Genomic DNA, 27,248 nt, shown 5'->3' with positions numbered 1-27,248 from the left:
ATGTTGGAACTGATGGAGGTTTGAGATACAAGGGACGTTTAGTGGTACCTTCTACTGATCATTTGAGGAAGGATGTGATGACTAAGACTTATCATTCTGAGTTTTCTGTTGATCTAGGAGAAAATAAGATGTATCAGGATATGAAGTGGCAGTTTTGATAGGTAGGTATGAAAAAGGACATTGCTATTTTTGTCTCTCGGTGTAGTACTTATCAGATGATCAAAATTGATCATCAGAGGCCGCCAAGAGTTCTACAATGTAATACCCCTAATTCTCAAAAGGATATAACTGGAATTTATTTATTTGTTTTATGTGTATTTTAATTGATTAATTGATTATTTGTTTTATGTGCACTTTGATGTAATTTTCTGGCTAGGTGTTTAATTGAAATTGTTATTTATTTTATTATTTGCATAATTGATTAATTGTGAATTATTTATTTATTTTACTTTAATTATTTAATTGTAATGGTTTATGTGTTTTAATTTAATTGGTGTATTGGTGATTTAATTATTTGATTATTCGTAACTTAATTGACGTATATTTTTTGGTAGCTTAGAATATTTATGTGTGTTGTATTTATAATTAAGTTTAGGGTTTAATTTATGTATAATAGGGTAGCGGACGTATGAATGGGGTGGATTTAGGATTAGGGTTTAGAAGGAACCTATATATATATATATAAGACAGGATGGTCTGCTAGGTTACAAATCCTATTCATGACATAATTATCTTGAGAAAAAACATAGAGGAAAACTAGAGAAGAGAGAAACAGAGAGGTTTGAGGGGAAAAACAGAGAGCTTTCAACTATAGACTGTGGGTGTGCCACAAAGGAAGGAAGGGGTTGATGGTGGAATAGAACTGGATCGAGCAGTAGGAAGGTTGCCGCTAGTCGTCCGTTCGTCGGAAACTTCATAGACGGCGGTGAAGATTTCAAACCAGAATCGTAAGGCAAGTTTCATTCTATCTCCTTCCTGTAAACTTGTGTTCTGTGCATTCTCTATAGTCTCCAGGAATTTAATATAACTATTAAAACGGATGTTTTATGCATGATAGAGTCTCTGTACAAGTTTAGACCCCTGTTCGTTTTTGAAACTATGAACTGTTGTGTTTTTGTTTTAAATTTTTGTCATTAATTTCACAAGAGAATTTGAGGAGTTTCTAGGATTGAATGAACTTGAATTGAACCCTAGGAATGTAAGAAAAAAAATTCTAGAATGAAAAGTTGAACTTCACCGGACGCGAAGAAGACAAACGGAGAAAACATAAACTGTTGCGTTCATAGTTTAAGCCTGTGTCAAGTAATTCATTCTGGAGTTGGAGAAGTTTCTAGGATTGTTAGGACTTAATTTGAACCTTAGAAATCTTTAACAAAAGGTGGGACAGAGGGCTAAGGCTTTGCCGGACACGAAGAAGGCAACACAGAGGAAGCAGAGAAGGAAAAACGGAGGTAGGGGAAGTGGAGGCGGCTCCACACTTCAATAGAGGTGGCTCCATTGAAGTGGAGCCGGCTCCACAAAGTGTTGAGGCGGCTCCAATGTGGGTAGAGCCATCTCAACTTAAAATTGGAGGCGGCTCCAATTTTAATAAGTGCCCAGTACGTGGATTTTTGTAATTTTTGTTACTCCAGGGACTAAAAAGCAGTGCTAAACTTTGATGGGGGTTCTTAAATGATATTTATAACACATTAAATACCTAGGCTTATTGGTGTAGGCTATGAGAATGTACATCATGAAATATAGAAAAAATAATACTCATGCTGTCAAAGAATGAGGAAGATTTAATTGCTAGTTGTTTAGCAAATTAAATAGACTGAATTAAAAGGTAACTTTGGGATTCTATATTAATGATTTATATAACATTATTAAGTCCCAGGAATGTTGGTTTCTACTATAGTTATAGACATCATGAAATTTAGATACTAAATTATATGCTGTCAAGAGGAGTGGAAGTTGTAATTGCTAATCTCGCTTTAGAAAACTAAATGGGCTAGTATGGAGGTAGTTTTGGCATTCAAATATAATGTGTTTAGTTTACACTTCTGTGCCTCAATATATTATGCTCTGGGTTTATATTTGAGGAATAAATGACATTATGAAATTTGAATATTAATCTGCATGTCGTCAAGGATTGAGGAGGATTTAATTGCTAGGGTTGCTTTAGTAAAGTACATGGACTAATATGGACGTATTATTTTTTTTGCATGCTGGTATAATGTGTTTAGTTACAATTCTGTTTAGCATTATGTCGTGCTATGGTTGTTAATTGCTGAACTGTTATAATTTTTGTTCTGTCAATTATATGGAAATGGATGGGTTTAAATTGTTTACCATTACTTTAACAATTTAAAATGAGGATCTATGATTATAATCATATACTAGATGCATAATAGGATCTTGTCTATATTTGATTGCTATTATGTTTGTCTCTGGATGTAATTGATGTTCAATTGACTGTGCATCATTTATGAATCATTTGCATTGTATGTACCGGTATGGGACGGTGACATACGGAGAGACGGATTAGATCAAAACGCTAATTCCAACCCATTCATACATATGGAATGGATTAACTAAAATAGTTAACTCCTACATGGATGTATGTCCTGTCAACTAAAATAGTTGAACGACATAATGGATGGTTGCTTTATTTTTCAATCTTAGGAAGGAATTTATATATATATTTATGGTACCGTGGTATGAGCTTGAGTCTCTTGATCACGGTAAGAATGTGTATATCGCCTAGGATGGATAACTAGACATAGGTGTTGTTCCCTGGTAGGTCTAGGTACACATGACCACATTATGTGTGATTTGCATGGTATCTCTACTCAGGCTGAGACAGACCTACTGGACTAGCGAACATTCTATAGTGTGTACTTATATCTATATGGACTACTTTAGCTATTGTTGAGCTATTTAGGATGTATCTGCGTATCGGGTTTATGTACGGATTGTAGTAGATTGGAACTTGCATGTGGGCCTGACCCACTCTTATTTTTCAGGTGTTCGTCAGTACCAGGCTTAGAGCTTGATTGTGTTGATGCAGATACAGACACTCACTCTTCCGACTATATAGGATTTTCTTTCTTACTTTAGTTTTGGATTTTAATTTTGTAAACGTTTTATCAGTTGGAATTATTAGGGGTCCACTAGATGGATTTCCGAGTTGTATGGATTTGAAGGATTTAAATTATATTAATTTATTATTTAAAGTTTGAAGATTTTTATTTTAGATTTCTTTCAGCGTATTATTAATTTATTCTTAATTCAGTTTTTATTCCTGCTTGTTTACATATTAATTGTTTGGTATCTCTCGGATCTGTGGTTGGACTTGATCACCCGTGGCTCTAGAATCGAGGGGTATCACATACAACCACTACGTATACCAGTGTAATGACCTGGTCATTTTCCTTTCTTTCCTTTTTCTCAAATTTTACGGATAAATTTTTTTCGTTTAATTTTCTTTTCCAAGTTCTGTTTCTCGTCACTAGGTGTCATCTCTGGTGCTTGGAAATGGTTTCTGAGACTCTTTCATGTGGATTGACAACTTCCTTTATGGACCGAGTTAATTCTGTATTTTCACTTTTTGGACACTATTTACTTTTCGTCCTTTTCCCTATTTTATCTTTTCCCTATTTGTCACTTTTTGGCATAACCTCACTTTTTATGCTCGGAGTTGGTTTTTGACTTTACGTATCTTCATTCTAATTGGTTTCCACAAAATACGTATCTTTACTTTTGTAGATAAGTGCTCTGGTTGCTCCCGGTGTCCATAAGGGCATGGATGCACAGTTCTTCAAAAAAAATTTCTTTTCTTGGGGTGTTTTTCATAAAAATATTTTGAAGGTATTTTATTTTAGGGGTTTTTAAGAAAATATTTTTTGAAGATATTTTCATTCTAGGCCATTAGCGCAGTTAACACTTTTTAGAGGGGCCATTGTGCAAATAACTAAAGTTATTATAGAAATACCTTATTTTCAGTCTGGATCCTCGTACGAGATTCATTTTCACATTTCATCGAGTCGTGTACTCTTAGAATTTCCTTCTGGTCATTTTTTCCCAATTTCAGGGTTTCTGGCCCTAGTTGCTGCCGAACTTGTTTAGGGCATATCTCTCTGCTCGGGACTTAGTTTTTGATGTTGTTTCTTTTGTTATTCATATTCTCTCATTTTGGTTCTTTTTTGTTCACAAAATTTTGCCGTTTGAGCGCGTCTGCTCAAATTCTACTTTTTCGGACCCGGCGGGGCACTTTTAGGGTTTTTCTATAAATAGGGGACTTAAAGTCAAGAAGTCAGATGTTATCATCTTCCTCCCCTCTCTTGGCCGACCATCCTTGGCAGCCATGGCTGCCACCTTCTTTTCTTCTTTTCCACCTTCTTTACTAGTGTAAAAAGTCGTAGTGCCTTTGTGTTTAATGTTTGTCTTGACAGCGCGCATCTTTCCCCCTTATTACAATCCATTTTTGACCACTTTTGAGTTCGGGTTTCAAGTTTCGATTTGGATTTTTATAGTACCTTAAAGGTTAAAGTTATTCCTCTCGTTGTCCCCGACATAACTCCGCGGTATCGTCGGATTCGGAGTATTTTTCTTTCAGTGGGGAATTGAGATTTTCATCTCAAATTGAGGTAGAGAGTGTTATAGTTTATATTCTTGATGTATTGCATGCTATTGATGCTTATGCAACTCATTTTCATCTAAAGATTTTATTATTTATTTTTCTTATGTGAAATTTGATTTACCCGGTTGGTTATAACTTAGTTTAAACACGTGACATGACATTATATTACCTCTTGATATGGTCATTGACATATATTAAATTAAGAGCATTTGAACAAGTATTGAAGTTTTTATTTAATATTTTTCTTGAATGAAAATTTAATTCATGTGGCCTTAACTAGCTTGAAATCAAAATGTGATGTCATATTCTATTAGGCCCTAGCATACTCTTCAACATAGGTGAATTTGAGAGTAATCAGAGGTGTTTTAAAATCTAAAGATAATTAATTAATTTATTCCAAGTGCACTATTCACTCCATTAGATTTCCGACTTGATATTATTGATGTGCATGCCATATACTTTCACATATATTAAATCAGAAATATTTCATTAGGTTTTGAAACCTTTCATTTATTATTTTTCTTGTATGAAGGTTTGATTATCATGGTTATAGCTTGCATGGAAATCACTTGTATTAGGCTATTAAATCAAGTCTTGGAATGTTTTATAACATACTTTAATTTGAGAACATTTGGATGAGTTTTAAAATCTAGAGATTTGAATTAAAAGAATTAATTAAAATTTATTTAATGGTTCTATTGGCTTGATTAAGTTTTAAACTTGATATTTGTAATGACTAGGACTTATTTACTAGTATGTCTTAATTTTGGACCATTTGGAGTTGCTTTAGAATCTAAAGATTAAATTATCATGATTTAATTAAATTCTACTTTATTGTTCTAATAACCTAATTAAGTTTTTGAATAGATATAGGTGATGACCATGCTATGTCCTTTAACATGTATTGATTTGAGGTTATTTGGAATTGATTTGGAATCAAGAGAATTTAATTATTTTTATTTAATTAAATTCTATCTAATTGCTCCATGGATTTAATTGTGTTTTGGAAGTTATTTCTATATTTAAATCATAGACTTGGACTTGTAGTACATTCACTTGGTTATATTTTGAGCATTGAATAACATTGTTGTTATATTTAGATTCATGAGTTTATGTTTTCAATATTAAGTAACATTGTTATTGCGTGTAACGAATCGTACACTGAAGATTCGACATTTATCATGCCATAGTAGGTGTGGACTTAGAGAATGTATTGTATGTGTTTCTGAATTTGGTTATGCGTGGTAGATAGTTGATTATCTTGTATATACATGTTGATATATACGTTGTTGCACAACTTGTTGATTTTAGAAACTTGGGGATGTTGTTGTTTGACTATGGCTAGGACATGGTTCTAGTACGGGGGATTGTCCCTCTATAGTCTAGTGCGCACATAGGGAGGCTACCCGTGGGCTAGTAATCCTAAAGTAACTATAGTGTCGGTCTGATCTGGCATGATGTCCGAGTATCCACTTTGTTTGATTTCGCATTTCATTTCAAGTTGATAACTAGATGATGTTGTAACTTGTTGTTCCTTATTTGATTTCCCATTCAAGTTTCAAGATGTTAACTTTGATAAATCATGTTTTATGCATTGTATTGGAAGTTTCAATGTTGGTTAAATTGCATCGATATCGTGATTTATGTTTTAATGTTCAAATGTAGCTTAGGAATGATCCTATAGATTCATTTGGAACATAGACGTTAGGTGGCATGATCCACTCTAGTTATTTTTGTGTTTTAGATTTCAAGTTGATGACTTTGAGAATTTATATCTTATTGCGTTGTATAGTATGCTTCTATATTGTTTAATTGTACAAATATTGTAGTTTATGCTAGAAATGCTCTAGGGTAGCTTAGGATGCTCCCTGGGTCTCATTTTGACATAAACGTTAGGTGGCATGAGCCTCTTTAACATGTTTCACCTTAAGGTGATAAATTTATAAAATGTTAGGTCTATGCATGCCCATCTCCTACGAGTAGCTTTATGTTACTCACCCCAAAGTTACCGGGGCATTTTTCAGGTACGAAGAATTGGTTCATGATGCTCATCATTCCTTGGATGACTTGTAGCTTTTTAAGTTTTCATTTCATGCAAATGTTAACATGAAATGTCATTTTGTAGCCTTATATGTCAAAAATTGTATCCTTGATTCGATATATGTAATGTGTACATAAGTACACATTTTGTGATATATTTGACTTATATGAGATGAGGCCAGAGCCCAATGACATTTATATTGCATCTTATGAAATTCTTGACTTCATAAAATATTATGAAAATATTGAAAAATCGCAAGTTATTGTTTCACCATGCTTGCATCAGGTGTGGGAATTCCATTCTTTTTCTTTCACAGGGTCTCATTAATCATGTATGAAATGTGGCCAAGGGCCAACCATTTCACATTTTTGGTTTTCAAAATTCCGATTCCAAGTTCATTTTTATCATTTTTGGCCATTGGGGGGTCAGATTTTGAGTCGGGGCTTCTCGGGAACCGCAGACCATTCCCGCACACTTAAAATTATTTATTACACTTGCGTGCACATTCATTTCAACCTAGAAATGCATTTTGGGTCAAATGCATACTTGGTGCAAAGTTACATTTTCTGAGTTTTTAACTCTTTTCTAATCTAAGAGCATTTTGGCCATTTTACATGTGTCTTTTTCATTTTCTCCCACGTGGCCGGGTAGAAAATTTGATTTTGGGAAAGTTTTCTTCTTCATGTTTTTTAAGAAAAATTTGTTTAATAGCCCGTTTCTACTCTCAGATGTGGACAGTTACTGTAGCAGTTCTTTTTTGCCCTCTTGACATCTTCTGATCTAGGGGCATTTTAAGTATTTCATAGTGAGTTTTTTTTCTTTTTTTTGTTTTCTTCCGTGGTGTCGGGTAGAAAACTCGATTTTAGGGGGGGTTTCTTCTTTGTGTTTTCCCAGAAAAAGTCATTTCGGACCTCGTTTCGGCTCTCAATTCTTGCTGAGCCTTTTTTTTCTTCCCCTAACATGTTAAGATGCTCGTGGGGTGCTCGTCTCGACATCGTGACGTCGATTCTTGTTTTCGCTCGTTATCCTTCGTGCGAACTCCAAATCGAGTGAACTTTTTTTTGAGCTTGACTAATTTTTTGTTGTATTTTCAAAGGTGTGCTCAGTTGCACCCGAATCTTCCTAAAAATTTACCAGTTTACCCTTTTAGCCTTAAGTGCTCTTTTTTCTTCGTCATGCCGTTTCTCCTTCATCTGGACTCCAAATCATGCAATTATTGAGTCTATCTTGAATAGTTTTTCGTTGTCTTTCCAGTGGTGTACTCGATGGCACCCAAATCCATAGTTTCAGAAATAACTATGCCCTTGGGGCCATTCTGTCCAATTTTTCTTGCTTTCCGTTTCCATACATTCTAGGGACGTCATTTCCATGTAAAATAACTATTTTGCCCCTGGGGGCTTAATTGTTATTTTCTGATCTTTTACTTCCGCGTCAGTTCTCATTGAGTTCCACAACCTCATGGAAGGTCATCAAAGTGTCTTAGAGGTGTGTTGTGCCTTGGGAAACCGTTGTCTTGTTTCTTACTACCGCATTTTGGATTCATTATCGGATCTACGTTCGGTTCATTACTGGACGCGCTGGCCCAAAAACCAGGGTCGTCACAACCAGAGTGGAAATGGGAGAACATTTTTATGGATTTTGTGGAGGGATTGCCTAATTCAATTAAGGATCACAATTCAATTTGGGTCATCGTTGATAGGTTGACTAAATCAGCTCATTTCTTGCCTATTCGCACTGACTTCACTTCGGAGCAGTTAGCGAGACTTTACATTACAAAGATTGTGAAGCTATATGGCATTCCATTATCTATTATATCGGATAAGGATTCGAGCTTTGTGTCAGAATTTTGGAAGAGTTTTCAGCAAGCTTTGGGTACAGAATTGCATCTTAGTACTGCTTATTATCCTCAGACAGATGGTTAAACCGAGAGGGTTAATCAGATTATGGAGGATATGTTTTATTTGTGTGTTCTTAACTTCAAGGGCCACTGGGAGGATTATTTGCTACTTGTAGAGTTTGCATATAATAATAGCTTCCAAAAGACTATTGGTATGGCACCGTTTGAGGCATTGTACAGCCAACCGTGTTGATCTCCTGTTTGTTGGATGGAGGTTAATGAGAGCAGATTTTTAGGTCCTGAATTCATTAATGATACTTCTGAAAAGATTGCTCTTATTAAGGATCGCATGCGTACTACCCAGAATATGCAGAAGAGTTATGCCGATCTTCGTACTCGTGCATTGGAGTTTCAGGTTGGAGATTAGGTTCTACTCAAAGTGTCTCCTATGAAAAGAGTGATGCGTTTTGGGGAGAAAGGGAAGTTGTCACCACAGTTTGTCGATCCATTCATGATTACAAATCAAGTTCGCGTTGTTGCTTATCGGTTGGCACTTCCGAATCATTAGGATCGTGTGCACAATGTGTTTCATGTTTCCATGTTGCAGAAATTTCTGCGTGATGAGGATCGGTATCAGCATATCGATGTTGGTAAAATTGAGTTGCAGCCGGATGCAACATATATGGAACCACCGTGTCGTATTGTCGACTGTCGGGATCAAATTCTTCGCAAAAAGGTTATACCTTTAGTGCGTATTCAATGGAGTCACCATAATGAGGCTGAGTCTACTTGGGAACGGGAGGATATCATTCGCTCGCAGTTTCCTGAAATACTGGAATAAGGTAAGAGCGAATTCCGAGGACGGAACTTCTTTTATTAGGGGGGAAGAATGTAATACCCTTAATTTTAAAAGGATAGTCTCGGTATTTTTCTTTTATGGTTTTCTTGAAATCTTAAATTTTGTATTTTTTTATTTAGCTATTTATTTAATTGGTTAATTGTCTAAGTGATTTAATTGTTTTAATTGAATTGTGTGCTTATGTGGTATTGCATTAATTGTTTAAATTGATTTTTTTTGTTTAATGGAAATTCTGTATTTATATGGGCTTAAAGTAAAAGTTAAATTAAATGTTTATTTTAATTTAAGGAGTTGGGCTAGATAGTGTTATGGACCAACCATTTGGGGTCACATGGATTATTTGGATTTGTGGGTCTGGGTACAATTAATACCCATGGATGGTTATACATATATATATGGGTATATATGTATATGAGGTTTAATTAATTATTATTCATTATTGATGATTATGTTAGTATCTGTATTCAATATATATGTATTATATAGTTTAGAGTTTTATATATATTTTATGAAGTCGCCGACTTATATACATATATCTATTTTATTATATATTTTTCTTTTTCTTTTCTGGCTTCTCATGTGAATAGAATTAGGTTAGAATTAAGTTTGGCTATAAATATACCATTATATGTCTATATAGGGTTAAAACCCTATTCATGAACAGAGAGGTCTGAGAGAAAATAAATAGAGGGAAAATTAAGGTTTGGCTAAGACTAAGGCTGAGCCAAGGAGAGAACGAAGGGGTGTTGCTCGTGGGTTGAACCAAGGGGCAACAGAGGAGTTAGAGCAGTGAAAGATTGCCGAAAAAGTTAGGAAGACTGATGGGCGCTGAAAAGTGCGCAATTTAACCCCTTAAGCTTAGGTATTCTAGGACCTTTATCTATCTTATTTTTCCATTTTAGACTAATTTCATGTTATTACCCTTTTTAGGTACTTATCCCAAAAATAAGTTAATTCAGCCAAATAAGAGCTTAAAAGAAGCAATCCCAAGCTGAATGGAAGAAAGGAGCAAAGTGAAAGCAAAATGAAGCAAAGTGTGGAAAATTAGCAAGTTCGATCGATCTCAACATTCCTTCGATCGATCAGAGCAACATCGATCTGGACACTTCAAGATGGATCCAAGCCTTTGTCCTTATCTAAAAGATTCCACCATGTTCGATTAATCCAACTTATCTTCGATCGATCGAAATTATTCGATCTTATCCACACCTACCACCCTACCTACCACTCTTATCTCTTTCCAAAAATATCCCAAAATATCTCAGAGATTTGTCTTTATTCAAAAAGGCGCCGCTAAGGATGATCGATCTCTGTAGTATTAGATGGATCTCACCTCAGTTCGATCGATCTCAACATAGTTCGATCGATCGAACCTCCTTAAGTCCGAAATAAAATAAATTCCAGCTCATTAAAAGTTGGCTCATGGTGCAATCATTGCAAGGACCCTAGTGCACGAATCTAGACCATTGGGTGTGACACTCGAGCCTCATATATAAGAATTTTGAGCCATTTTTACACATATCTGGAGAGAATCTTCATATCTTCAATACACATATCATAACTCATATCTTGGAGAGGATGTTTATGGACTAGAGAGCTTTTACACATCTTTGGGAGTTCTCCCATTCTTCTAGGGTTTTCATCAAGAAGGAGGTCATGCCTACCATGGAGATAGCCTTTGAGGGTTGGATGACTACTTCAATGAGTGGCTAGACATCTACTTGGGGCTAGAGTAACCCCTAAGTTTGCTTCCTAAACCTAGTGTTTTGTATATTTTTGGGGATTTGCTTGAAATAAATGTTTTGATCTTAGATTTATTTACATATCTTGTGGTTTCTACATGATAGGTATGGATTTTAATGCTTTTAATTGATTTTATATCTCTAACCATATGTCTACGTATGCTAGAATGGATGATTCATGTGTTTTTCTCTAAATTTAGTGGAGTTTATGTATGTCTATGTGTATGGATGAAGTTAATCTAGATATGGTCAAAACATAGTGCTTAATTGAATACTCTTGTAATTTATTTGATGGTTCACACTTGTTTCTTGATGGATTGTGTCACACCTTTAGCTTACTTAGTTTAATTTTCATGTCTTTAGTATAGATGTAGTGTAATTGCTTTAGATTCTTAGATAGGTGGACAATCTATTCTTGTTCCTTGGTGTTTATGAATGCAAATAGAGTATGCTTCTAGATTGTTGTGTGTGCATAAATTGTGGTTTTATTGAATGGATTTTGGTCTCATTTGATAGGTTGTGCTTTCCATTTGAATTGGCTAGACAATCTATACTTATTTGTCATCCATGCCTAGTTTCAATTAATGTCACACACACACACAAGTTACAATTCAATTTCCCCCATTGATATACAATTGCTAGTGTCTAGTGAAGTCAAGCTTAGTGGTGAGCTCTAGTACCCCAAGTCCTTTCCTCTATATCTTTTTACCTACATTCTAAATTGTTACCTTTTACTTGCTTTAATTTCAATTGCATTGTAGTTTAATCAACCAAACAAACCATCTTTTGATCATTTGACCTACTAACCCTATATATTGTTTCCATTGTAAGCATGCCTATAATCCTTTGGGACGATCCCTACTCACCATAGCTATATTTTTAGTTAGAGATAGTAGTGACTTTTATAAATTTAAAACTTGGCCACATTGGACACTAACACTCTTAGTGCATCTTTAAACATTGGTCCCATGGCAGACCCCCAAAGACGATGCCAAGATTTTATTCTAAAATCTCAAAGGCAAGTTCTATATCTTAATTCTTCCCTTAGACTTGTGTTCTATGCATGCCTAGGTAGTCTCCAGGAATTTATTTGAATGTTAAATTAATCTTCTGTTCATATTTAATTTGATCTGGAACAAGTTTTGTTAATTTAAATTATAGTTAATTGATCTTGAAGCATATGGCATGATTAATTGTTCCTTTATTGTTAATAATGCAAACTATTGTATATAAATGATTGGGATGGTACAGGACATAGTTCAGACTCTTAGGATCAGTATTAATGAAGAACAGAAGAGTTAAAACTTGTCGGAGATGAGGCAGAAGGGGTAAAACAGGTTCAGGGCTCTCAGAGAGAGAGAAAGTCGGTTCCATGGAAGTGGGAGTTGGCTCCCTCAAGCAAAGAACCGGCTCCATGGGTTAGGGAGTCGGCTCCCTCATGTGTAGAGCCGGCTCCAAGGTGTATGGAGCCAGCTCCATATGTGGTTGAGTCTGCTCTCAATTTTTTAGAGCAGGCTCTCTTGTTTTAATGCATACTAGAGGATGTTTTGGGCACTATTTGGATGTTATGGGGTTCCCGAATTGTTTTAGGTTAATATTGAGGATTCTAAATATTGTTTCATGATGTATTAAAACCCCTTATTGCATAATTTACGTCTATTTGTTAATGGTTTGCACAGTGTGAAAGTTTAAACAATTTTTGCATGCTATTAACAGATATAAAGGAATTAATTGCTTAATTTGATTTTAGCAATTTAAATGGCTGGGATATGATTTTTAAATCTTGTATTGGGTGCATAATTTGGTCATATACTTATCAGATCTTTATTATGCTTATTCTGAATTTTAATTGATGAACCATTAAATTATGTTATGTTAATTACATGGATGCTGTGGATTGTATGCACCGGTATGGGACGGTGGCATGCTAGGGATAGATTAGTTCAAAATACTAAATCCTACCTACTCTGGAATAAGGGAATTGATTAATAATAATGTTACATCCTACTTATATATCGTGTCAAGGTAACGAACAGTTGAGTGGCACTACTTTGGTTGTGGATGGATTATAAATATATATTTATGGTACCACGATATGAGCTTGAGTCTCAGGATCGATGGTTAGGGAGCGTATATGCATTAGGATGCATAGCTGGCTATGATGGTAGAGGTGTACCCTGTTAGGTCTAGGTACTCATGCCCACTTTAAGTACGTTTTGCATGTTGCCTACTAGTCAGGTTGAGACCGTCTTATAATCTAGTGAAAATCCCTTAGTGTGGTTATATATATTTATGGACTACATAGTTATTGTTAAGTTATCTAGGATGTATCTGCGTATCGGGTCTCTGTTTGAATTGTAGTTAAAGTAGAACTTGTTCGTGGGCCTGACCCACTATTATTTTTCAGGTATCGGATAGTTCCAGTCTTAGAACTTGTTCGTGCTGAGTAGAGACGGTCACTCATTCTTCTGACTATGTAGGCCTGCTACTAATGTTTAGTTTTGGGTTTATTCTTTAGTTCAGTTATTTTCAGTTGGGTTTCTTATTAGGGTTCCACTCGATGGATTCTCGAGTTGTTCTATTATTGGAGGATTTTATGGATTCTGTTGGAGGATTATTTAATTAACATTTTTAATGATTATTATTTAGAATTCTTTTCAGCCTTTATTATTTATTTCTTAATTCTTTTTGTAATCCTGCTTATTTAAATATTAATTGTTTGGTATCCCTCGAATCTGTGCTCGAACTTAATCACCCGTGGCTCTGGAATTGAGGGGTATCATAAAGGACCTTTGGGGGGATCATTTCATACTTTCCGCAGTCACTTAAGTTAGATATAGGCCTAAGACTATAAGCCACCTCAGCCATACAACACTAGAAATTTTGCTTGGTAGCAATTAGTATAGGCCGCGACCCATCCTCTTGTAACATTAGACCAAAGTCTATCCTGGCATGCCTGAACGCAGTCCAGAGATCCCTCTTGACCATGTGGCAACCCACCGATTACACTTTCCCACCAAACAATATTCCAAACATAAAAAAATGGACCATAAGTTTGGAATCAGCAAGAAAAACTAAGCTAGAATTGTATGTTAAAAAAATAAAAAATAAAAAATAAAAATAAAAAATCTCCGTTGCTGATGTGGCAGTAATGTCGATGTGGCACAAAAGGCAGGAATTGAGTACCAGGTGCCAACGTGGTAGAAAATAACCTATTGCTGCTATGTTTGGTGGCGTGGCAATTCAACTGATGTGGCAGAGAAGTCAAACCAATTGTTGATGTGGTGTCTGATGTGGCACTTGTTGATATGGCACCAGTGGTAGCATAGTTACTAACAAGGCTGCTAAATCGGATAGAGTTGATGATGTGGCGAATTGGAGGAAAACCTGGTGTGTGAGAGCGCATGATGGTGACTAGCGGGGCGTGTTGGAAAAAAAATGGGCAGAGGCTTATAACGGTGTGTGGGGGTGCATGAGCACTCTTTTCTGGCTATTTTCGGTTGTGTTGTCACGATCTAAGCCTGAACCTTCAATTGATATAGCCTGAATAGAGAAAGGACTTCACGAAGACCGGTTTTTAACCATGAACAGATTGTGAGACCACTAAAGTGGTTATGTCACTAGCCTGAAAAATACCGAAAAATAATAATAATAGTAATAATAATAAAGCAGAGAAATGAAACAAAAGAGAAGTAAAACATAAATAGATTTTATGAACTTAGCTCTCATACTATGTTAAATATATCAAAGAAAATGAATATGTGAACTGTATATCTTATATTGAATAATTAACAATGTAAACAATGCTATTGTATATAGGAGAAGAATAGAGATTGGTGAGTAATGTACAAATCAATTATATATGATAATCGAGTAGGTGGGAGTGAAACCCTTATGAAACCCTAATGGTAGGTAAAGTGATATTACAATCCATAAATATAAATGCATCAAGATTAATCATTATAACAATATAATATGTTCGATTAGAACCTGTCTAACTTCTCAAGATGATATAATATTACTCCGTATTTCTTTCTTTTTTTCCAATTTGGCGAATATGTTTGTGTCTTACGTGTTAGTTAAAGATATATTGTATAGGATGATGCTTAGCTACTCACTGGTAAGTAGTTTCACCCTACTGACCTCTTATGTGTTCCAAATGAAAAAATAACACTTCAGCTTTAATAACAAAATTAGCAAAATAATAAAATAAAATAAAATAAAAAAATGAAAAGAAAACCGGATCAACCCGTTTTAATTGGGTAATCACCATTTCTCTTTTCTTTCTATTTTTTAGGGCTTCCCAAACCCATGCCTTCCTCTCTCCACTGTTCTTCTTCTTCTCACCTCTATGGGACATCATCAATCAATAAACAAGTACATTTGATTCGTGTTTGGGTTAATTTTTTTTTTTTCTCTCGTGCTCCATTGAACATCATCACTCAACAAGGAAGTAAGAACTGTAAGTTCAACTAGGTCTTGTAGTGGAAGTATGATTTAATTTTTTGCTTTGCACATTTAGGGTTTAATTTTTGGAAAGGGGCTTTCAATCATCATTCAATAAGCTAGTATTCTCAATTTTTTCTCTTTCTTCCTTTATTTATGTATTTATTTATTTTTGTTCTTAATTTCTGTTCTTGATGGCCCAGGTTGAGTTTTATAAAAGAGGGAATATTATGTGTGATGTCAAATGGACCAAATATATCAATTAATAGGCAAGCATGAACTATATATAAGTGACTTCTTCTTCTGGTGACATCATGAGAAGTTAAACTATTGAGTAGTTTCATCCTACTGACCTCTAATGCGTCCCAATAAAAAATAACGCATCAACTTAAAAAAACAAAACCAACAAAATAATAAATAAATAAATAAGAAAAGAAAAGAAAGCTGGATCAACCCATTTTAATTGAAAAGCTTTGTATGTTTTATTCAATGGTTCATTGTATCTATAAAAAAAAAAAAAAAAACTTATACTAGAAAGCATATATCAACCATAAATCAAAATAATAATGGTCAAATGGAATCAGTGTACATCTAAGCCTCCTTAGGCCCCGCAATGGCTAGAGCCTCGTGCACTGGGCTAACCAATATCTTGAGCAAATTAATCAACTAATCAATGATGTTTTGGTTTTAGAAGATTTTATTCCATTAGAGCTTTAGAGTATCTAAGTACGTCAATATCAATCACTAAAGGAAGTAATGTTCCTTGTTTTTATTACATTCCTATTGCTCTGTGATATTTGCAGAAGCGTGATCCAGGCATCGGTATCTAACCGAAAATACGTACATGGTAGTAAAATGGTATTTCTAGTAAACCTGTAATGGCATTATTGCATTAATGCTGATAGTGCCACTGCCACATGTTCATAAAACACATTCACCCCAAAAGGCATAGAGAATCTTTTTTAATAACCTATAAAACTTCTTTCCAATTTACGGTTATAGTGTTGTCAAAAACCTAAAATCCTTTCCTAGTAAAGGGCTAAGGAAAAGTAAGTGAATAAAAAAAGGGGCAAACCTAGTGCACGAGACTACCGCCATTGTGCGGTCTAGGAGGGGCAAACCTAGTGCACGAGGCTCCCGCCATTGTGCAGTCTGGGGAGGGTTAGATATACATAGCCTTACCTCTGCATGCAGAGAGAGTGTTTCCTTGTTTCAAACCCGTGACCTCCGGGTCACAATGGAGCAACCTTACCATTGCGCCAAGGCTCGGCCTCGAGGAAAAGTAAATGAATAAATATGGAAAATATTATTTCTCAACTAGCATTAACCAAAAAAACTTTAGAAATTTCTCTGTCTGTTAAAAATATAGAATTTATATGGAGCAATAAGCTGCATACATGTACATTCTTTCACACTAGGATGATAAGGCCATAATAATCTTCTCCTTTCCATGGACAAATGAATATTTGTATTGGAGTAGAAGTTTGCCTCGAGACAATCATCAAAAATTAAAGTAATATAATAATACAAGAAATTGACTAATATTATATTTTTTTATTGAAAAGAAATTGACACACTTATTTGTTTCCTCGTGAACTTAAACTCGATAAAAAATATACCACTATACTACAGTCTTTGTTAATTAAAGACTAATATTATAGCACAATTTTTTTTTTCCTTCCGTTTTTTAACCACTTTCAGAATCTAAGTGTGCTGCCTGCAATGGAATATTACCACCTTGCTATGTCTAGATTAGTGGACCTTGGATAACTTTGTATCAGAGTCTCGTGTTCCGGTCTTACGTTTTATCTTGAGTTCCTTCTTTTTTAGCCATGTCTTGTGAAGGATCAAGACGTCCAATTTGGGTTTCAATCGGACACATCCTTTACCGATAGATACCCATGTTGTGTCATGTCATCATGAAATGAAAAAGTCTATGTAACAAAGGATACAAAATAGCTTTGCCTGATTAACGCTCAGTATTAAGTTATTTACGTAAGTTATGTGAGGAAGTAAATAAAGAAATTAAAGAAAGAAATATATAGAGGATGATGCATCTCATATCCCAATTTGAAAAAAGAAGTGACAAAAATCTCCAATGATATTCAATTATCAATTTTCCACCTATCTACCAGGTGTTACTCTTATAGACAGTTTTGTACATGTCCCTATCCGTATCGGCGCACCAAAACTAACCTTAGATGCCTCGATGTAACGCATAACCGTCTGCCTACACCGTGAGAAATTTACAAATTTTACATCTTAGTCACTCCGACATCATTCACAGAACCTATTAATCCTCCCGAGGTCCTGAGCCTCTCAAGCAATACCTATTTTAAGCTTGAGTGATGTTCCCATTTCTATAAGGCATGTCTGATAAAAATATGAAACATCCATCCCAAGTTGCTTTGGCAGATGTTTTAAGCCAAACAACATGAAACAGACTAAAATAAAGAAAAGGACGAGGAGAAGGAATAAAACAAAGAGAAAGAAAAAGGAAAAGGGAAGGAAAATACTTATGTTTTTCCCTCTCTTCCGCTAGACATTTTTTGGACAATGACACCCCCTAACAAAATTTGGAGCCAAGCAGACCCTTAAAAGGTTTGAAAAGACAAAATTGCCCATCAATATTTAACTAATTGTAACTGTAAAATATTAAAATTTTAAAATAACACTTTTGCCCTTCTACCAAGCTCTTCTAACCCATCGATCCCCACCCTTTCTCTCTCTTCACCCGCCGCCATCATCTCCTCAACCACAACCATTTAACCACAACCACCACCACTTACCCTCAACCACATCTCGCTGCCACCATCTCCTCAACCACATCCTGCCACCACCATTTCCTCAACCATAACCGCCACCTTCATCTTCCTCCTTATACTCCACCACTCAGGGACGGACCCAGCAGGCGACTAGGGGGGGCATTTGCCCCCCCTAAATTTTTAATATTTTCATTCTATACCTTAATGTTTTTAAAATTTATGAAAATGCCCCCCTAAAATTACAATTCGCCCTCACTGGATTCTTTTTTTTTTTAGCATTTTATACTTCAAATTTTGATAATTTATGAAAATGCCCCACTATAATTATAATTTGCCCCACTTAATTTTTTTTTTTTCATTTTATACTTAAATTTTTTAAAAATTTATGAAAAAAACCCTATTAAAATTACAAAAATGAACCCATCATATAATTTTGTACCCACAAATTAAAAATTCGCCCCCCCTCACCAAATTTTCTGGGTCCGTCACTGCCACCACTTCTCCTCAACCACAGCCGCTGCCACCATCTCTCTCCACAAATCGGTGATTGCACAATATCACATCTCTTATCACCACCACCATGCTTGATTCGTGCAAAAAAGTGTAAAAACAAACATAGGAGTAACCCACAGATCAATCTAGATCCATCCATTTACATCATGAGACCATGGTGGGAGGTTACGGCAGAGGTGGTGGTGGTATCACCAGAATTAACTGAATCAACTTCATTTGATTCCTTTGAGCGATTTGAAATATCGCTTGATCTACTCCAAGAAGCATGAACTATATATAAGTGCAACTGTGACTTCTTCTAGTGACATCATGAGAAGTTAAACTATTGATTCCATTTGACCACTATTATTTTGATTTATGGTTGATATATGCTTTCTAGTACAAGTTTTTTTTATAAATACAACGAACCATTGAATAAAACACACAGAGCTTTTTAATTAAAATGGGTTGATCCAGCTTTCTTTTCTTTTCTTTTTTTTATTTATTATTTTGTTGATTTTATTTTTTTAAGTTGATGTGTTATTTTTTTATTGGGACACATAAGAGGTCAGTAGGATAAAACTGTTGCCCAAGTATAGACTCTAGAGGGGGGGTGAATAGAGTCTTTGGCAAACAATGGCCAATTTTCGGATTTGCAAATATTACTAAACCCTTCTAACAATTATGCAATTATCAAGATATAAATATGAACAATTAATAGCATAAATGTAAAGGAGATAAGGAAAGAAAGATTGCAAACATTCACACGGTGATTTTAGCGAGGTTCGGAAACTCCTACTCCTCGGCTCAAGACCCCTTTTGAGACCTCCCAATCCACTATGGCACCTCCTTACGGGTGGAGAGTAAACCTTGATTTAAAGCAATTCCTTGTTTCACTTTGCTAAGAGACAACCTCTCTTAGTCTTCCTTTGGGTCACACCAACCCTTACAAAATGAAGCTAGCGTGCTTCTTCTTTCTTGGGCCACACCAGCCTTTACAAATGAAGATCAGATTTGTTGCATACAAATATATCTCTTAAAGATTGATATGCAAATCAAAGCTCATAATAATCTCTCACAGATTTGATGTACAAGTTTAGCTTACTCTAGAGTATATGTATGAATAGATTGAAGCTCAATACTCTACTAATGATATAGGATAAGAGAGTATGATATGAATAAAGAACAAAAACTCTTTGGATGCTATATAATATTTCTCAATGGTAGCAACACTTAATCTCGAAATCCGTAGCTTTATTTATAAAGTTTTGATAAGCCAATTCAAAAATATAGCTGTTGTGCACGCGGTTCAAGGCAAAATAGCCATTTGAATTTGAATTCGCGCTGGTTCGGTAGACCGAAATGAAACACTACTGAGGTTCGGTCGACCGAAGCTGTTTGAGGTTGGCCATCATACTTATTTCGGTAGACCGAAGGATTCTTGCTTTTGGTTCGGTCAACCGAAACTGCTTCCTCCATTATTCAAAACCATTCTGTGAGAATCGGACGAGCCAATGCATTTGGCTCCTTAGTTTCAGTCGTCTGAAACTCTTAGAGCAACATTTCATTTTCTTAGTTTGGTAGACCGAACTAACTTGGTCTTGTATTTCGGTAGACCGAAATAGAACTGATGCTTCAGAAAATGTTCTAAGTTAACAGATGAAACAGTCTGTGCACAGGATATCCACACATACCTTATTTTCATTAAAAACATTAAAGTAAATCTCTTTACGTTAATTTATATGTCCATTTACTTTAAATTTACAATGTAAATAAGGAAGTACCCCACATTTGGATTCAATAAAAAATACTAGAAAATTGAAATCCAACTAAATCAAAATGTAGAAATTCAGTTTTAGTACAAATTTGGATTTCCGACAGTTTTGGTAAAAATGAATCCTCGTGTAGACCAATGTAGACTTGGTCAAAAATTCTGATAAAATCAGTTTAGACTAGTTGAAGTATAAAGAGTTATTACCGGAAAAAATTATTTTGAAATAATCATTATTTCAAAAATTCATTTTTCACACTTAGCCAAAAACACACTTTTTTATGACGTGCATTCAGGGATCCTAATATCAGTTACCAACTCATGATAATGAAGGCTTCTCATGCCTTAATTGTTGACCAGTATGAATTATATGATTGATGTGCATGGTCTTAGCATTTCTAGCACAAGTGATGAGTTCTTTCAAAGCTTATGTAAGCTTGAACTAACTCACACTTTAGCAATGACTTCATATGCAATTATATATGAAGTGCATAGTCTATTGCTAATATATATAGGAACATATAAATGATGATATCATATGCATGGTCCTATAGAGAAGAGCTTCAAATGGATTCATAAATACTTTAACATTGAATCATAAACACTCACCATCCTATCTACCCATTTCTTTACGCTTTGTCCATGATCATATAGGTTTTTAGGTAGACTTGCTTTCTTCCTTTCTTTGAGTTGCTTTCTTACTCGTTGTAGTCCAAGCTATCTTTGAATGGACTTTGCATTTGTTTCTTTGCAACTTCTTGTCTTCTTTGTATCCATTGTTTTTCTTGATGTGATCTTGAATAATGGAATACTTGGAATTGACTTTATGATCTTCCGTACTTCATTGAGGTCATCCTTTGAATATGAATAATCTATATTACACTCAATGTAAACATTAGTCCTTAAACACCATTAATGGTTTGTTATCATCAAAACCTCTTTATTGTTTTTGGATGAAATTATTAAGGTCAACAGAAACTACTCACCGGTGAGTAGCCAAACATTATCCTATTATATATATGATATGTGGAGATTTTCCACTAACTGAATTTTATTCCTTCATCGTTTTCGTTTTTATTATTCCTAGCTAGTGAGGAATATTTCCTCATTTTCTTCCTTTATGCATATTTTATTTTTACACCCAGACACTGACCTAGCATAGGACCAATGGGGGCGGATGTCCCCACTAAATTTTTTATATTTTCATTTTATACCTTATTTTTTTTAGAATTTATGAAGATGTCCCCACTAAAATTACAATTTTCCCAAACGAACTATTTTTTTTTCTTCATTTTATACTTTAAAATTTAAAAAATTTATGACGAAAATCCTATTGAAATTACAAAAAATGGACCCACTATATAAGTGCACAAATTAAAAGGCCGTCCCCCCTCACAAAATTTTCTAGGTCTGTCACTGTCTACACCACCAACATTTCAATTGTTTTATTTCCACCACCAACTTAGTGGTACTATTTATTTTTAAGTCTTTTATTTTTCCTTTTTTATTCTCAAATTTTCCTCCTTTTTTTTTTTTTCTTTTACATACCTTAACCTTTGGTCATACAATATAAGTTGGTGGTGGAAATAATTTTTTTTTTTTAAAGAGTTGGTGCTCATTTTTTAGATTAAATTAGTTTATTTATTATTCTATTAATTTTTAGAAGACATATTCAATCATATAAATAAAAATAGTCACAAGTGACAAACAAAATATACAATTTTATGATAATAAAAAATAATAAGACTACAAAATAATTTAAGCTAAAGAATAATAGAACTTGATTTATAAAAATCAGGTCCAAATGCTTAAAAAAAATAAATAAAATAAAATAAAATTTAGATGAAGTGAGCTGAGATTGTGATGAGTGCAGAAGATGTAACGAGAGAGAGGATGGAGAGAAGATAAAAATTTAGAGGGTAATATGGAAAGTTTTACCGATTCCCACAACGCTTGAAGATAATAAAAAATATGGAATTATGAGAAAAATTCTCATTTTTCTTTTTTAAGATACGTATAAAAATCTTTTAAGCTCATTATTAAATTTTATTTTATTTCCATGCCTTTTTAAAATTGAGATAAGTAGGAAAAAAATATAAAAATTAAAAATATTATAATATATATAGAAATACAAATTTATAAATAAAAAATAAAAATATTTCTATTGGCTGTAACTTTAGACAACGACCTAACACTAGCAAAAGAGATGATTGATTGAATCTTCGCCTTGAAAATAATTATGACAAATAGAAGTAATTGTCAAACCTGTCATTTTCAAATTTCGAAAAAACAGGAATCGAATCATGCAACAATAAATCCACAACCATATAAACCAAAATGGCTTTCCTATCTCAATCAATATATATATATAAATGTTACAGAATTGCAAACATTTAATTAAAATAAACATAGTACTACTGATGCTACCTACTACCTAGTATAGTTATTATGTCATGCCCTCGTCACAGTCACATTCACAGCACAGCTCATGTTTTTTCCTAATCATGTTTTTCCCTAATCAGAACATAGACGGATACATGAACCACATCTCATTTGGGCTATATACTCAATAAGGGCATTTTGGAAGATATTACTTAATATGAGGGTATTTATGTAATTTCACTAACCCCAAAATTCATGGGATTATATTCTAGTATTTATAGCATTTATATATTCTGCTTGTCTAAGCAAAGAGTATCTGTGTGTAGCTTAAACTTCACTCTCTCTCTCTCTCTCTCTCTGTCTGATTTTCTCACCGCTAAACACAAACTTAGCCTGAATTTTGAAGGAAAGTTCTGAAAATGGCCGAGAAAAGCAAGATTCTGATCATCGGAGGGACCGGATACATTGGAAAATTCATCGTTCGGGCGAGCGCCAGTTCCGGCCACCCGACGTTTGCTCTTGTGAGAGAATCCACTGTTTCAAGTCCTGACAAATCCCAAATCATCGAGAGCTTCAAGAGCTCCGGCGTCACTTTGATCCATGTCCGTACAGTTCGATTCCCTCTCCTCTATTTTCTTTATGAATTGAATCTGTTTGGTTCCCTAGAAAACTGAATAAAATGAAAGAAAATGACACATGAAGTATTATTCTTTTTTAAAATTTGAGTGGATGTATTTTGCGTTATTTTTGGAATGAGTCTGTAAAATGTGAATTGCTAATTTTACTCTATTTTCTTTTTTCTTGGAGGGTTAGGTTTTAAGTGTTGGGTTAGTGTTTTGGGTAAGGGGCTGTTTGGTTGATCATTTAATTGAGAGTGTTTTGTTGGTACTACTAATATATACATACAGGGAGATCTGTACGATCACGAGAGTTTGGTGAAGGCGATAAAGCAGGTTGATGTGGTGATCTCAACCGTTGGTCACGGTCAGTTGGCCGATCAAGTCAACCTCATCGCCGCCATTAAAGAAGCTGGTAATGTTAAGGTAAAAGCTCTTCAATCTCCCATTTTTTTTCCCAAGTCTTTTCTTCATTTTTTTTTTTTTCCAAGTCTTTTCTTCATTTTTTGTTGTCTTGATCTTAAATGGTCCTTTATGCTTTGTATTATTACATACACTTGTATTCCTTGTTATTGCAACTATCAATAAGTTTCACACTTTCTCAAATATCCCAAATATTGTGTGAATATTTTCAACATTAATTCTAAAATTCGTATAATATTGGAACACATCATTCATGATTCATGACCATAGCAAAGTGAGGTTATAACTGTGGCCTAGCTGTATAAGACTCCTATTTTCTAAACGGAAGGCTCCTATTTTCCAAACGGAGGTTGGGGGTTCGAACCTCAGCTGAGACAGTGTGTGTGAAGGCAGTGTGTAAGTCCCAATTAGAAAAAAAAAAATTAAAAATAAAAAAAATAAAATAAAAATTAAGGAAATGGTGACCCTTAATATAAGATTAAAATTAAAACAAATCACTCATTTAGCATAGTGTTCTTGAGAATTATTTTCGCAAAAAAAAAAAAAAAACATTAAATAATAATACAATAATAAATAAATAAATAAATATAATAATAATAATAGTAATAATAATAATGGTGCATCTATAAGTAAATGAAAATACCTTGAAACAATTTATATTAAAAAAAAAACTTACAATGAAAATCATTTTAAGAGAAAACCTAAATTTTTTAAAATTTTTATTAAGAGGCATTTTCATCATTATAACATTACTTTAATGGTGTGTAATTTAAAAAAAAAAAAAAAAAAATTAAAGTTCTATTTTCTAAAAATTAAAAAGGAAAACAAAACCAAAATTTTGTTAAATTTATATTAAGGGGCATTTTCATCTTTAAAACATCATTTTGCAATAATTGGATAGTTAAAGGTAGTTCATGTCAAAGACATTTGCAGGGTGGTTTTGTGCCAAAAATTGAAAGTGGAGGGGTTTTATGCAATTTTCCCTTGTTTTTACGTTGAATCATTCTTGTATGCCAGGGCAATTTTGCCATCTTAAATTTGTTAACTTAAATACTTGATCTCTTGGTAGAAAAACAGTTGGACATTACTTGACTTTATCTCTTTCCCAGGAGTTAAGTTTCATTGCTGATCACTAACTTTAAGAGCAGAACTTGTGAGGACCTTCTCCCAATTGCAATAGTGTTCTCCTTGATTTAGCAGTTTGTCACCAATCTAGTAAAGAGATTTATGGGATTTGTTTCTGTTTGTGTGTTGATATGGAGAGCGATTGATGCTAATTTCCTTAAATCGTGTTCTTTAATTGTTGTCACTCATTTTACTTAATTTGTGATCTCCATTTACTCATTGAGACATAACGAATAAGAACCATGGTTTGCCATATTGAGCAATTCATAACCCTTTTTCAAGAGTCACATACTGTTATATACCTCCATGAACCAACCGGTTCGGCTGGTTTACATCGATATTTGTCCGAATCCGGTACACAGGCACCGCGACCAATACCGATACCGTGACTGTGAACTATGATAAGATCTACATGTTGAAGCACATAAATCATCTTGTGTTATTTATTTTATGTTGTTTTAGTACGTATCTATTACTGATGGTTCTCGATATTCTCTCTTTTCCCAAATTATTCAACATGATGACATAAATGTTGCCTAACTAGGGAGTTTTTAGGTGAAATATTTAGGTATATTATTAGTTCAATAAGTTAACAAACTGAAATGACCCGGGATCTCTAAGGATTTTAGATTGTTTTTCTTCTTCGTTGAATTGGTTAAAATTTCACTTCAAGTTTTCTTGTGTTGTCTTTACTTATCCAAAAAAAAAATATATATATTTCTTGTGTTGTCTTATTTCTCGGTCATTGTCATCTGAGCCGCTAATTAACTAAGATTCTCTTTGTTCTAATATTATGAGAACTCCAGCCTTGTTGAAGTTTATGCTTTAAAAATGCTTTATGTTATTCAGAGATTCTTCCCTTCGGAGTTTGGAAACGATGTGGATCGTGTCAATGCGGTTGAGCCAGCAAAAACAGCATTCGCCATAAAGGCTCAAGTCCGCAGAGCTGTCGAGGCTGCGGGAATTCCGTATACTTATGTTTCTTCCAACTTTTTTGCTGGCTATTTTCTTCCAACGTTGTCACAGCCAGGAGCAACAGCTCCTCCTAGAGATAAAGCTGTTATCTTAGGGGACGGGAATCCGAAAGGTAATGAACACTTCCCTTGAAACGTGCATTGAAGTGTACAGAGTACATGTCCCGTATAATTTACAAGTTTAAATGGTATTTACATATTATTATTATTACATATTCTAAGTGATCGATCCTAGTTAAACAAGTGTCATAGACATTTTAGACACATTGATCTTACCAGTGTCATCTTTCATGACAGCGATCTTTAACAAGGAAGACGACATTGGCACGTATACCATCAAAGCCGTGGATGATCCGAGAACCTTGAACAAAATCCTCTACATTAGACCTCCCGGCAACATCTACTCGTTCAATGACCTTGTGTCCTTGTGGGAGAAGAAGATCGGCAAAACACTCGAACGCATATATGTTCCGGAAGAGGAAGTTCTGAAGAACATCCTAGGTAAGTGAGACATATACTTCAAAAACTTATTGAGTTGGTCTATGATTTGCTTAGAATGATGTCAAATTTTACGTTGCTTGTTCTTGCAGAAGCTCCGATTCCAGTCAATGTGATACTGTCGATCAGTCACTCTGTTTTCGTGAAGGGAGATCAGACGAATTTCGAGATTGAACCATCATTTGGAGTGGAAGCATCAGAGCTTTATCCTGATGTCAAATACACCAGTGTGGACGAGTACCTTAACCAATTTGTGTGAGAAACTAAACTGATGAGTGTGTATTATTCTAAGCTTCTGTCTGTCTAAATAAATCGATAGAAGAGTTGTTATCGGGTGATTAGAAGGAAAGATGATGTGCTGAGTCTGTAACCTATGTCGTTTCATTTCAGTGATCGATATATATATAAAGGTTTTATGTGTTGTGAAATTTATAGTTTATGGTCACTATAAATATTCAGATTGATTGATTTTTCTTTTTGTTCTTAAGTAAACCAAGCCACACTCAAGAATATTCAGCCCTGGCTCCTTCATTTTTTGGGTTAAACGAACCTAACTCCCTTGCTCACTCGTTCTCATATAAATTGTCGATCTTTTTATTTTTAATTGTCCCACAATAGTAGTCTTGTTTCAAAACTCAATGAACTATATTTTGTT

The 27,248-nt window shown here is 34.5% G+C and overlaps 1 protein-coding gene across 1 annotated transcript; it reads left to right on the top strand.

Moving 5' to 3' along the window:
• The first annotated feature begins 23,267 nt into the window (after window positions 1-23,267).
• Window positions 23,268-27,021, top strand: LOC132300635 (phenylcoumaran benzylic ether reductase Betv6). Its single transcript, XM_059797812.1, has 5 exons — window positions 23,268-23,558; window positions 23,865-23,999; window positions 25,971-26,208; window positions 26,393-26,596; window positions 26,686-27,021. The coding sequence occupies exons 1-5, from the start codon at window positions 23,376-23,378 to the stop codon at window positions 26,850-26,852; spliced, it is 927 nt and encodes a 308-aa protein (XP_059653795.1). The 5' UTR covers window positions 23,268-23,375; the 3' UTR covers window positions 26,853-27,021.
• Window positions 27,022-27,248: the final 227 nt, after the last annotated feature.

Source organism: Cornus florida, unplaced genomic scaffold (genome assembly GCF_030987335.1).
Source record: "Cornus florida cultivar Cherokee Brave unplaced genomic scaffold, ASM3098733v1 CherokeeBrave_3.0.0_Hap2_Chr03, whole genome shotgun sequence".
Classification (NCBI taxonomy): domain Eukaryota; kingdom Viridiplantae; phylum Streptophyta; class Magnoliopsida; order Cornales; family Cornaceae; genus Cornus; species Cornus florida.
This window is presented reverse-complemented; position numbering and strand designations above follow the sequence as displayed.

Bases quoted from the DNA above. Each gene is read 5' to 3' on its own strand.
- LOC132300635 (XM_059797812.1), top strand. From the start codon at position 23,376: ATGGCCGAGAAAAGCAAGATTCTGATCATCGGAGGGACCGGATACATT. The intron at 24,000-25,970 runs GTAAAAGCTCTT...TATGTTATTCAG, and splicing joins AAGAAGCTGGTAATGTTAAG to AGATTCTTCCCTTCGGAGTT. The intron at 26,209-26,392 runs GTAATGAACACT...CTTTCATGACAG, and splicing joins AGGGGACGGGAATCCGAAAG to CGATCTTTAACAAGGAAGAC.